Source organism: Theropithecus gelada, chromosome 11 (genome assembly GCF_003255815.1).
Source record: "Theropithecus gelada isolate Dixy chromosome 11, Tgel_1.0, whole genome shotgun sequence".
Classification (NCBI taxonomy): domain Eukaryota; kingdom Metazoa; phylum Chordata; class Mammalia; order Primates; family Cercopithecidae; genus Theropithecus; species Theropithecus gelada.
Genome location: NC_037679.1, coordinates 13,735,826 through 13,748,553, shown reverse-complemented (window position 1 = coordinate 13,748,553; position 12,728 = coordinate 13,735,826). Strand labels below are relative to the sequence as shown.

At 48.0% G+C, this 12,728-nt stretch overlaps 1 protein-coding gene across 5 annotated transcripts in view; it reads right to left on the bottom strand.

The window, feature by feature from the left end:
* Positions 1 to 12,728, bottom strand: part of PDE1B (phosphodiesterase 1B) — a 29,665-nt gene that overhangs the window by 11,520 nt on the left and 5,417 nt on the right. For 2 of the 5 annotated variants that reach the window (XM_025403036.1, XM_025403037.1), the window contains exons 1-2: positions 5,903 to 6,096; positions 504 to 617 (exon numbers count right to left, since the gene is read on the bottom strand). Coding sequence is in view for 2 of the 5 variants with exons in the window: in XM_025403034.1 (XP_025258819.1) it covers positions 504 to 617; positions 5,903 to 5,955 (167 nt within the window). In the remaining 3 variants the exon portion in view is untranslated. Of the gene's footprint in view, positions 1 to 503; positions 618 to 5,902; positions 6,226 to 12,728 lie in introns of those variants that run through there. The other 3 variants (XM_025403035.1, XM_025403033.1, XM_025403034.1) reach the window with 2 other exon arrangements.

Below are 12,728 nucleotides of genomic sequence, written 5' to 3'. Positions count from 1 at the left end.
CAGGATGGTGGCTCCCATGTTGGGCAGCAACGTCTGGAGGCATTCCACACTAGAATAGATGAGCTTTAAGGCGCCTTCCAACTCTGAAACAGTCTTCTGTCCTTCTTGATATCTGTGCTTGTCTCTATCTCTGCATCTCTCTGTTTGCCTCTGCTTCTTTATCTCTACTACCACTATTTCTCCCTGGATACCTGGAGCTCTTTTTTTTTTTTTTTTTTTTTTTTTTTGCGTGTTTTTTTAGAGAGAGGGTCTCACCATGTTGCCCAGGCTGGTCTCAAACTCCTGGGCTCAAAGAATCCACCCATCTTGGCCTCCAAAGTGCTAGGATTACAGGTATGAGCCACTGTGCCCAGCCACTACCTAGAGCTCTTTATATCTGGTCCACCCTGTCTCTTTCTTCCTGTCTCTGTCCATGCCACACGTGTCTATCTTTGTCTTAACTCCTCTCTCTGGAACACTATGTCTGACATCTTTCTCCTTCTCTGTCTGTCGGTCTCTCTCACCGTGTCTCATCTATGTAGACGGCTTCCAGCAGAGAAGCTGTGTACTCCAGATTTTTCTTCAGCTCCTCGATGTTTACCTCCCCATTCTCCAACTGCTTCACCATGTAGCGCAGCCTGCAGGGAGCAGATACAGAGAGGCTGCTTAGGCACAGCTACCTTATCATGAGAACAGGATACCCCCTAATAAGGTACATTTTACAGAAACATCCTCAGTCTTTCGTAAACAGTTAATAATTTCAGCATTAATAATAATAGCAGCTAATGTTCCTTTTTAAATCTCAGGCTATTGCCACTGCCTGTATTATCTACACCCAAAGTTTAATGCCAGGTTTTTCTGACTCCATCATCCCCACTACCAGCTAACCTCTCAAAACCCGCTCTTTAGTCAGTGCTTAGTCTTGTTTAAAATGCCAGGGCCCAGCAGAATTAGGCAGGTACAAGCCCCTGGAGTTATGTTTTTAGGATGATCTGTTCCATAGCCTGAATAATCAAGAGTTGAAACTGCTTATTTCCCCCATGGGAGAGGGCTTTGGGGTCAATAGCAATCAAGATAGCCCCCAAGAGTATTTCATTGTCTCTTGGTCATGGTGTGGGGGGGTGGGGGTTAAATGTCCACAGCCCCTCTGTGCCTGGCAGGGATGGCAAAAGCACAGAACAAAGACAAATCTGAATGCTTTCGCCTGGCCTCTCTCCATGCAGGCAAAGCTAATGGATTATGATTCCAGAATCCATCAACCAGGACAAAGCCAGGTTAACCCCTGCCTTTCCAGTCTTACACCAGAGAGAACCTCTGACAGAGTTACCATGCCCACCCCCGGCCTCTGTCCCCACCCAAGCTTCCTCCAGGATAAAAGTGGTGGGGTGGGCCCAGGGATCTCACTCACTGGATGCTTTGCCTGAAGGAACAATCACCTCATGTTTTACACTTACAAATTCTGGGGTTTGATGATTAACTGGGAGACTTCTTAGAAGTCTGGTGAGTTCAGCCCAGGCAGTCACAAAGCAAACAAAGCTCTTCAGATGGTGATTTTAATGAAAGCAGTTAAACATTCCTTTCTCTCCTTTCCTTCACCCTGCCCCACCCACCTAAAACCAACCCGGGGCTGAAATGGTGGCCATCCTAATTCCCCACTGAGAGGGGCTTCAAAAACCCAAGGTCACCCTATGAGTCAGGGAGGAGAAGAGAATGAGTCAGGGACCAGAGGCTGAAATTAGCATCAATTCCCAGGGATGCCGGGGGAGGGAGAACAATGGCGTTCCTGAACAGAAGTAGCTCTAGAATCCCAGGGTCTCAGCAGCTTTGGAATCGGGGTGCCCAAAATAGCCAGCCCCAGGAAGCATCACAGGCCAGTTCTCACCTCAGGGCCTAGCAGTCCTGGACAACACATCTGAGAGCAAATGGGACAGAAGGGAAAGTGGCAAAGAAGTTGGAGGGCTATCCTCAAATCTCACTTCCAGCCTTCCTGCTGCACCATCTCCAAGTGGAAACAGCAGGTTGTTTAACAAGAAAGAGGATGATTTTAGTAAAGCTCAGCCCCAGCTCCAGCTTCATTAGGGAGGAGGAACAGAGGCGAGATATCATAAAAGGCTTTCCCAGCTAAATGAGCTGGAAAGGGGCTATGAGCCAGTATCTCCCAGAGTACCCAGCCCAGAGATCACAGAACAAAGAGGTATGCTTTGCCTTTGGTGCCCAGGCACAAGCTGGGGCTTCCCTCTGCCAATCAGTCCCCATTGCCAGGGGCCCTCAAATCTGGGGACATAAAACCCAAAAAGGAAGGAAGGTCTCTTCTTCTACCTATAGTTCTCTCTCTCCCCCAGATTCCCACCCCAGCCTTCTGCTTCATTTGGCCCTTTTTACAAAAACTTTCCCCAGGGGTCAATGCCCATCACCAAAGTTCTTCCAGTTCCCTTCTCGACCCACCTTTTGAAACCCACATCCCAGCACTGGCTCCCAAAGTGAGCAGCCACGCCCACGGTACTCATTTGCATGTATTTGCATAATCGCTAACAATGCTGCCAGCTCTACATTTTTAAAAGTGCTTTCTCCTACATTACCTCATTTTATCCTCACAATGGGCCTATGAAGGAGGGAGGCGGGGAAGGAATTGCCATTCCCATTTACAATGAGAAACCAAGGCTTAGGAGGCAGCTTTGGTGAGATGTATCCAGCAGCAGCACGAGTCTGGGAGGCAGAAATCCTGGATTCAAAGCTAGTACTTCCTGCTGTGAGCCTTTGAGCAGGTCACTAACTCTTAATCAGTACTTATTAAAATGTGGTCTGTAGACCACCAGCATCAGAATCACCTTGCATCCATGTAAAAAATATAGATTCTAAGTCTAATTCCACAGCATTTCTGAGGGTACAGTCCAGGGATCTGCTTTTTTTTTTTTTTTTTTTTTTTTACTTTGAGACAGGATCTCACTTTGTCAACCAGGCTGGAGTACAATGGCACAATTGCAGCTCACTGCAGCCTCCACCTGCTGGGCTTAATCGATCCTCCTGCCTCAGCCTCCTGAGTACCTAGGACTACAGGCATGTGCTACCATGCCCAGCTAATGTTTTTTTTATTTTTTGTAGAGATGAGGTCCTGCTATGTTGCCCAGGTTGTTCTCAAACTTCTGGCCTCAAGTGATCCTCCCACCTCAACCTCCCAAAGTGCTGAGATTACAGACACGAGCCACTGCACCCAGCCTGCTTTTTTTTTTTTTTTTTTTAAGAGACACTGTCTCGCTCTGTCACCCAGATCATAACTCTGGACTTCCTGCAGAAGAACAGTGAGGTGAGGACTTTGAGTGGGTCTGGGGAGGTCTAAACTCCAAAACACTTTACAATAAGAGAAGGTCCTGCCAGGCCAGCAAGTACAGGTGTTGGGGGTGTTATTTGACTTCAGGAGGGTACAGTTCAGCACCTGGATCCTATCAGCCACTTTAGTCCAGATCCTCTTCTTAGACTTCTCACTTGTCATATGTATTATTTAATCTTCCTTTCCCTCCCTCCCCACCTCCTTCTGATGTCTGGATCATGTTTGGTTCAACAGATTTCAACAGAAGCTATACAAGAGCTCCTGGACAAGATCTAGAAGTGGTATGATCATAGCTCACTGTAACCTCAAGCTCCTGGGCTTAAGCAATCCTCAGCTTGAGGCCTCCCAAAGTGTTAGGATTACAGGTATGAACCATAGTTCCCAGCCCAATCTGCATTTTTAAAAAACACCCCAGATTATTCTAACCTACACCAAACTTTGAGAATGTTTATCTTAGAGCCTCAACTTGTTCATCTATAAAATGGTAAGGATGATAATAAACATTTCACAGGGCTATTAATAAGAGGACTGAGTGATATAATACATTAAAAGGCCTGGCACATACAAAAAGTCTCCATAAATGTAATTTGAATAGGAATTGACTGATCAGCATCAAATCATGGTGGTCCTACCCAGCTCACACCACACTCCCTTCAAATCCAACAAGTACCTTCTCTCTCCCAAGTCCAGATGGAGAAGACTGAGTTGGTCTGGATTGAGGCTGGTAATTAGGAAGCCCCCTAACAGAGGAAACGGGAGAAAGATCATAGCCATGATCTTTCCTTTACAATTACAAACTTCATTTGATCTTCACAAGCTCCTTATAAGGAAGGTTAAGTGACTTGTCTAAGGTCACACAACTCATCCATCTCAGTCAGGTTATCAAGGTCTACAAGACCTACATTGGAACCTAACCGTGTCCCCAAACAATGAAACTGTTAAGGCAGAACAAGCCTAATCATGCAATTAGCTTAGAGAGAGGCTGGAACCCATTCCACCATAGCTTCTACAGTCTCAGCCCGTCCAACCTTAATTAATTCTGTCGGTTGGCCCATAGGAGACTGAGTGTCTTGATGACGCTGACAGTGACTTGTTTATCTTGGCCTCCATCCTTAGAGTACACAGAACGTGCTCAGTAAAAGTTCATTAAATAAATAAAATGGAAAGGGGAAAATTAATCAGGTGTGAGGCTATCTCCCAGAGCTCACAATGGAGATTTCTGAGCCAGAGTTTCTAAAAATAACGGTGAGCCTGAGAAGAGTAAGGTTGTAGGCTGACTTCAAGCACACACTTCCCTCGGAGTTTCTCCTTCCCTCACTTATAGATCTTGTCCAGGAGCTCTTGGATAGCTTCTGTTGAAATCTGAACCAAACATGATCCAGACACCAGAAGGAGGTGGGGAGGGAGGGAAAAAAAGATCAAAGAATAAATTTGACAAATGAGAAGTCTAAGAAGAGGACCTGGACTCAAGTGGCTGAAAGGATCCAGCTGCTGAACTGCACCCTCTTGAAGTCAAATAACCCCTCCCCACACACACACACCCCATACTTTCTGGCCTGCCAGGGTCCTCTCTTAATCTAAAGTCCTTTAGAGTTAGGATCTCCCCAGACCACTCAAAGTCCTCACCTCACTCTTCTTCTGCAGGAAGTCCTTCTATCCCACCAACATCAGTTTTAATCCAAGCCCTCTGTTTCAGCCATCATGGAATCTAGCACAGGAAAGGTGTCTTTCCCTGTAGAACAGGATGCTCAACCCTGTCCAGTCCTCATCTGGCCCCAAGGAAAACTGGCAGCTTCCCCCAACTTTCCTTCGACCTCCATCCCTGCCTGTTTCACTACCACCACTTCTTTCTGCTTTACCTTCAGTCCCTGCATGATTGGAAAAGCCTCAGATCCTGACTCCTGGAAGTCCACAGTCTCTCCTAGCTCCAGGCAGCCACTGGGAGGAAAAGACTCTGGTAGTTATAACCCCAACACCTCAGGAGAGTTCAGCTTCTCCAGCTTCTACAGTTCATTTATTTGTACCACCATAGCTGGTGTTCTGGGGATTTCCAAAGTCCCCTGCCTCTTCTTCCAGCACCCGCATTCCCAAAAAGATCACCATAAGTAGGGGGCTTAGGACAGGGAAGCCAGAGAAGGACTTCCTGCAGAAGAACAGTGAGGTGAGGACTTTGGGTGGGTCTGGGGAGATCCTAACTCTGAAGGACTTTAGAATAAGATAGGGGATGGTAGTCAGGAGAAGAATTGTATTTCCAGTTTGGGTTCTTAAGACAAGATTAAATTTCAAAGGGATGTGAGGTCCTAAGGATGTTGGGAGTCAGGAAGGAGAGAAAAGGAAGAAACACTGATAAGTTACCTGCCACAGTCAAGAAGAAGCAATTTTAAAAAGGGAGAGGGGAATGGAAATGGGAGGAGAATAAGGTAAAGGGCAAGATGGACAGAGTAAAAGGTGAAGTTGGCACGCACACACACACACAAAACATATGGGGGACTGTCAGGTCTTGATCTCTCCACTTCACTAAACTACAACTGGTGGATCCATGAGCAACCTGTCCTCTTCCTCCTCCCCCTTCCTCTCCTCATCCCTGACACCTACCTGAGGATGGGGCCCTGAAGGTGGCTCCTCTGAACAGGAACAGGGTTTGCCATGGGAATCAAAGTTTCCTGCTTCACAGTATCAAAATCCTGACCCCGGGAGCCCCAGGGCCCCTAAGCGGGGATAACTTCCTCTTTGGCCCCTGCCTTCCTCCTCCAGGTCCCAGTAGAACTGAGCGACTGACCAGAGAGAACTTTGGGGAGGGGCCTGGCTGCAGGAAGAAGAGAGTGGGGAGGCAGAGACCCAGCCTACCGGAACTGGGTGAGAGGGGAGGCTGCGGGAAAAGTTTCACATCTGAATCAGATGGGAAACAAGAATCTGTTCTCAGAAGAAGCCCAGAAAGGACAGAAATAGCACAGGCCAGCCTCTTGGTCTGAGGAGGTGGGGCTCCTCTTTGGGAAAAAGGGGGTTAGCAAGAGGTTTAAGGGTGCAGGAACAGGGAACCATCCTGAATCTGTCACAGAGAGGAAGTCTGTAGCGTGAGGGGAAGGGGTCCTGTAAGAACCCCCAAAAGGAGCTTAGCAGACTCATCTCCCTCTCAGGGTCTTTTTCTGGGGCCATTCTTCAAAATGAGCTTTAACCCACCTCACAGAATGGAAGTAAGACAGGGGGATGAACTTCCCACAGAGGATAAGAAACTGTAGGGAGGGGCTTCCTGAAGCTGTGTGTCAGGGGATCCTTATCCAGAGGCCGGCTCAACAGGGAGGGAAGGGCCCTCCACCCACAAGCAGAGAATGAAAGTCAAGAGAACTCGCTCATAGAAACCAAGGGGTTGGGCAAATTAACACCCCCAGCCCCAGTTTTCTCATTTGTAAAATGGAAATTGGGGAATAACCATGAATTAACCAGAGAGAGGTCAATCCTGCTCAGAGGTAAGGAGAAGCGACGAGATGGCCCAGGAGGGGCCAAAAGAGGCACCCAGAAGGGGTCTGAGGACCAGGACCCCCTCTCCTGCCTTCAGACTTTGCTTTCGCCAAGGTTGGGGAGGGAAGAACCCAGTCGCTGCAGCTCCAAGTGGACGTGCGCACACAGTCCCAGCCCGCCTCCTGATTGGCTAGGAGATGACATCACCAATACATGTACACTGGGGCCGTGATTGGTCAGCTGAGGAGTTGGGCGGGGCTAAGGGGGAGAGCCGGCGGGTGAAGCCCAACGCGTTGGGGAAAAGAGTTCGGGGATCTGCAGTCTCTTAGATCTAGGTCTCTGGCTGGGGGTGATGTGGTAGAGAGGAAAAGGAACTAATGGAGTTCAGTATGTCAGCAGAAAGGGAAAAGAGAAGACACAGGCCAACAGCTAGGATTTTATGACAGGAAGTTTTCCCTTTACCCCTACCCATCAAAAGCAGGAAGAAATTAAAATACTTTGTCATTATGCCAAAGCCTTGAAGAATTAGAAATAAATGAAGTTGGGGAACCTGCTGTTTCTCAGCTCCACCGAGTACTGAGACAAGTGGAAGTGGGCTTCGATCTCAACAAGAGGAGTGGAAGTCAAATATCTTAAGGCTGTTCTCTAGTGAACACCTGGTAGCCGTGAAGCAGGGCTGCTGCAGATCTTAGGAGAAAGAAACTCACTCTCTCTGTATCCCTCTCTTTCTCTGTGTGTCCCACCGCCACCCTCCCCACAATGGCCACAAGCTGATGAGTGTTTTTAGAGAGAAAGGACTAGACCCAGTGTCAGAGCCCCTGAATGTCACCCGGGAGATGAGGACAGGTCATTTGGCATGTTCTGTGGACATGCTTGCGTTGCAGGATGGGACTGGGAGTGGGGGCAGATGGCAGTGCACAGCCTGGAACACTAACAACCTCCAACCCAGGCCAGCTTCCCTGCCTCATCTTGTACCCTCACTCCAGACCCTGCCACTCTAGCCAAGTAAGTGCTAAACTCAACTCTCCTAATGAAAAGTAAAGATTTCTTAGACCAGAAAAGCCTCGAATAGCATATCTTGTCCATTCCTCTGCTGTCTTACCCACTAGAACCAAAGCTGGTTGGACGAATGGCTGCCCAACACTTCAGCCCACGTACGCATGCTGCATACTTTGTCCTAACCTGTTATTATTATTTATTGTTCCTAATAAGGAGGGATAGTGATCAACCATCAAAAATTTCACACATAAACACTTACCCACACATATACACATACCCCACACTCTACCTCTAAGGAGACTGTCACCTGGCTGGCAGGCAGGACATAAATGTGATGACCTCAACAAAGGGTCCAGTATGGATTTTCCTTTAGCCCTTAAATGTAGTTTAAAAATAGAAAGGAACCCAACTCTAATGCCTGCCCAGCCTGCAGTGAAGAATAAGGTTGAGGTAGGAAACAAAGGATGGGAGACTCTGTCTCTGGTAAGAAAAAAGGGGTGGGGGTGGGTGGGGATAATGGGGTGGTGCTTGGGAAGGGATTCACTGGCTGACTTCAAAGCTCCAAAATCTCAGAAACTGAAAGAACCAAGGAAATCATCTAATTCCAATAGAAAGAGGGCATGAGTTTAAAATCAGGAGACTTGTCTGGCTAGCTCAGTTGAAAAGAAAAAACTAAATTTAAAAAGAAATCACAAACTTTTGCCTAGATTTTATTACTATGTGTGACCTTGGGAAAGTCACACCGAGCTTCAGTTTCCTGGTCTGTAAAATGGGTAAATAATACATGCTTCACAGAATTTTCACAAGGACCTAATGAGATATGGTATGAGAACACCTTGGGAACCCTAAATGAAGGTTTCGGATATGAATGAATATGAAGGATATGAATGTGAAGGATAATTATTTAGTCCAAATCTTGAGTTAGTTCAGCAAATATTCATTGAGTCATTCATAAACAAAGTCCCATATGCCCACTCTTACAGCCAGGACCCCTGACTTTCCATCCAGGCTTCAAATGGCACCTGGATGTTTGTGGGAAAGCTCTAGTCTCCCTGATGCCACCACTCCGGAGGTTTAGGGCTTCTCTCTGGCTTCTTATTCCAGAGGCCCCAGTGAGGCAGTGGAGGCAGAGGCTGCAGAGCATGTAGAGCACGAAGCTCTAGAAACCAAGAACAACTAGCTCTCCACCTCACCCGAGCATTCCCACTCCCCCACTCCCCTGGCTTCTGGCTTCCATTGCTATACAGACAGCCCCAGTTCTGGCAGCTGGCTGGGCATTGTGGCGGGGGTGGCTCCACAGATAAAAATAGCCCCCCTGGTGGCAAAGCTGGGTTGCCATCCTGGGAGGCACTGTTGACATGGCAGCAGTGGTGAGAGAGCCCTCAGCACTGGACAGAGGAGCTACGGGTGGGGGTGGGATGAGGGAAGGGAATGGGGCAGGGCCTGGGGAAGATTGGAAGACAGTGGGGGAAGGACAGAAACCAGGAGGGTGGAGAAAGGAAAAGAGGTAGGAGGTATTAAGGGGGCAGGGAGGAAAGGAAAGGAGATTTGAAAGGTGCTGCATTAGAGAGGCTGGAAACACACTGAAGAAGTGGGAGAGACTGCTTTCAGACTCCTCCTGTGCCTGTGCCTTCTGACCAGAAGCTGTTTCTAACAGGTGTTCCTAGCAACAGCCCAGCACAACTCAGATCACATGAGGAAGGGAATAATCTAAGCAGCTTGAGCCTCAGCCCAGACCAATAAGAACCCAGGTGTCCCAGCTCCCAGCCAAGAACACAAAATGAGTCACCTTTCCGTCAGACTTCAGCCCTTGAGAGAAGGAGGAATTGGGAGGGGTGGGTGAGAAGGTCAGAGGAAGGCAAACTGAAGAGGAGGCTCCCAGTACCCAGTCCAGAACTCTTTCTCTGGTTCATTTGTCCACCCCTCTTTTCCCTCCCTACACCATTTGATTTTGCTCATTAACCACCTCCACATGGACCACCCCACCAGCCCTCCAAACCACATCTCAACAGCTGTTCCCAGCAGATGCCCTGCTTCCATGGGGCCTAACAGATGTTGAAGGTAGTCTGGGATGGGAAAGTAAATTAAAAACTTGGCAAGAGTCTGACTGCAAGTGTGATGAGGGCAGCATCAGATTATGGATCAGCAGGATTTGAGTCTGGTCCCAGCACTGCCCCGATTTTACTAACTATCTCTGGGGATTGTTCCTTCTCTGTAGCCTTTATGGTTCTCAGATTCAGGGACTGGGTTGGAGACACTGGGGAAGTAGGATGCTTGGGCCTTAATTTCCCAGTTCCTGAGTTCATCCTTTCTGGCTGGCTCACTGCTTCCCCAAATCAGCTCTAGCCCAGTGCTTAAAGGAGAAGGGTAGATTTTTTCTTTATCAGAGAAAGGCCACATTCTAACCTTCATGAACTTTCCAGGAAGTTCTCCGGCATATCTGTCTTCAATTTATTTCACTGCAATTAAAAACAACAGCAAATTTTCTTGGCATTTCAAAGAAGAGCAGAAGGGGAGAGAACAGGAGGGACCAAGAAGTCTTTGAGGTATCCAGTGCAATTTGGTTTATTATGTATCTTGCAGATTGGAAGTTCTAAAGCAGTTGCTTGGTAGAGAGATGCTCACGGTTTAGGAAGTTTGGCAATACTGTTAGCATGTGTGTTCATTCAGTTCAGGCCGCAAGAAGTTTCCAAACAAGGTGGGCACAGAGGAGAGAACAAGGGACACAGTGCCAAGCAGATATGCAAGAGCTGATCAACAGGGGAGCAGGGAAGCCAAGGAATAGGAATAAAAGGAAAAACTTCCCTAGCCCCCAGCTCCTGCCTGCCAGAGAATCACTCAGCCTCTCCCTATGACCAGCACCCAGCCCCCAGCCCTCAACCCCCAGCCAGCCAAGCTCCCTTCCCAACTAAATGGTGCCAACACCAGCTGGCAGCTTAGGCTGCCACTGTAGCCACCATAATTATTTGCAAATCTGACTTCTCACTGCAGTTGTGGAATCAACTGACCTGGAAGTCTGGCTCTATCCAACAGCACCACCTGAAGCACCCCCTTTCTAGCTCTTCTCCATGCCCTATGCCCCCAGGCCTTACCCCAAAAACAACCTGACCCTTCTCCCACCAAGCCTTCCTCTCTACCAAAACCCCAACACAGCTCCCTCAGTGCACCTTTGCCAGGTCTGAGTGCTGAAGTGGAATCTGAACCTGGTGTTTTCTTCTCAGACAGCAATAAGCTCCATACAGGCAACCCCAGCTGAGGGGAGAGGAGCAGTTGCAGGACTGGGGGATGCTGGGGCAGAGGGGCAAGAGCAGGGGCACTAGGGACCTCCCTGCATTGAATGGATAACAAGTTGATTTTATCCTTTTCCCTTCTCAGTCACCCTTTTTTTCCCTGCTCAATTCCCATCTATGCCCCTTCCCAAAAGAAGGGAGGAATGGTCCCACAGTTCTCTTACACCATGTAGTCTTGCTCCCTTAGGGGACAATTTTATTATCTAACAACTTCCAGTCTCCCCACTTGTCTCACCTCCACCCCACCTGCTGCCCTGGTTTTGTCCCTCTTTCTCTGCTGCTATCCTGAAGAGAGTTGGAAAATAGCTACTCAACTTCCATACCTGAGAAAAATCAGCCCCTTGAGATTCAAAGGCAATTACTTGGCTTCCTCCCCAGAGGGACTAGGAGGATGAGGTCACTGAGAAGGCAAAAGACACGCCTTGCAGAAGACAGGAATCGGGACTGGACTCATAAGGCCCCAGAGGGCACCTATAGCAAGCTTATCCTGTACCATTACCACAGCAACCCCTCAGTGAGATGAGGGAGCCACAGGGATTTTCTGACCCCTAGCCAAGATGAGGGAGGAGAAGTACTGATGGCAAGAGTGAAAAGGTAAGTCAAAGGGAATGGGACAGAGAGAGGAAGTGGGACAAGGGAGAAGAGCAAAAGGGAGCCTCACAGCAAAAGAGAACCCAGAGAAAGATGAGGCAAAGGAGAAGATAGAAGAATCAGAGAAGAGAAAACAAGAGAGAGCAGAGGAGTTGGACACAAATCCTCAAGAATTCCTTTAAAGACAAAGAGAGGGAAGACCTGTTTTCAAGGTTTTCTGCTCCTCCATCCCAGTCTGAAGGTGGCAGAAAGATTTTTTTTAAAGGTCAGTGGAATCTGGGAGATAGGGAGGCTACCATTGCTTTGATTTCAGGAACTCCCTGGCAGGGTGTAGTTATAGATGTGCACGCTTCTTTCCTGCTGAGCATCTCACCTGGCCTTCTAGTCCCATGCATCCCCAACCTCCTTCACCTTCCTCTGGGCAAAAGTGGTAGATGCAACCTCAAATGCAGAATCCTCTGTCTTTTTCAAATCACTTCCTGAGGCTCCTGGACAAGCAGAGTGATGTTTGGATTCTAAGAGACTTCAGTAATTTTCTAAAATAGGATGTGGTATACCTGATAATACCCTCAAGCCTAGGGACTTGGGATAAATGTCAGAAGGGAATTCCCCAATGTTCATAGAACCCACCTATGGCAGCCCCTAGGCTTCCCATGCTCGCCATGTCTCAGAACTGCAATTGCTCCATCCACTTCCAGTTTGACCGTCGGGAAAAGATGATAAGGAGGAAGTTCCTCTCCTTTCTTTTGACCTCAGTGGCCCACATCCTTCATAATATTGCCCTCCTCTAGCCCCACCTATCCTTCTGGTCTCCAAGCTCAGACACGTGCCTTCTCTCCTTTCAGATAACCATCAACAAAACTCCTTCAATCACAGCTCAAACCTATTAGGTAATTCATATTCCTACCTCTTGAATCTTTGTCTCCCTCATCCCAGCCAAGAGTTGCCCATCCATTGCCATTCCCCTGCCTCTTCACAAAACAAGCTCTTCCATGCTGAAAAAGACCTTCAGTCTTTATCATTTAAAAGTTACTTTTACATGATGATATTAAATGAAGAACTGAGACTCAGAGAGACTATGT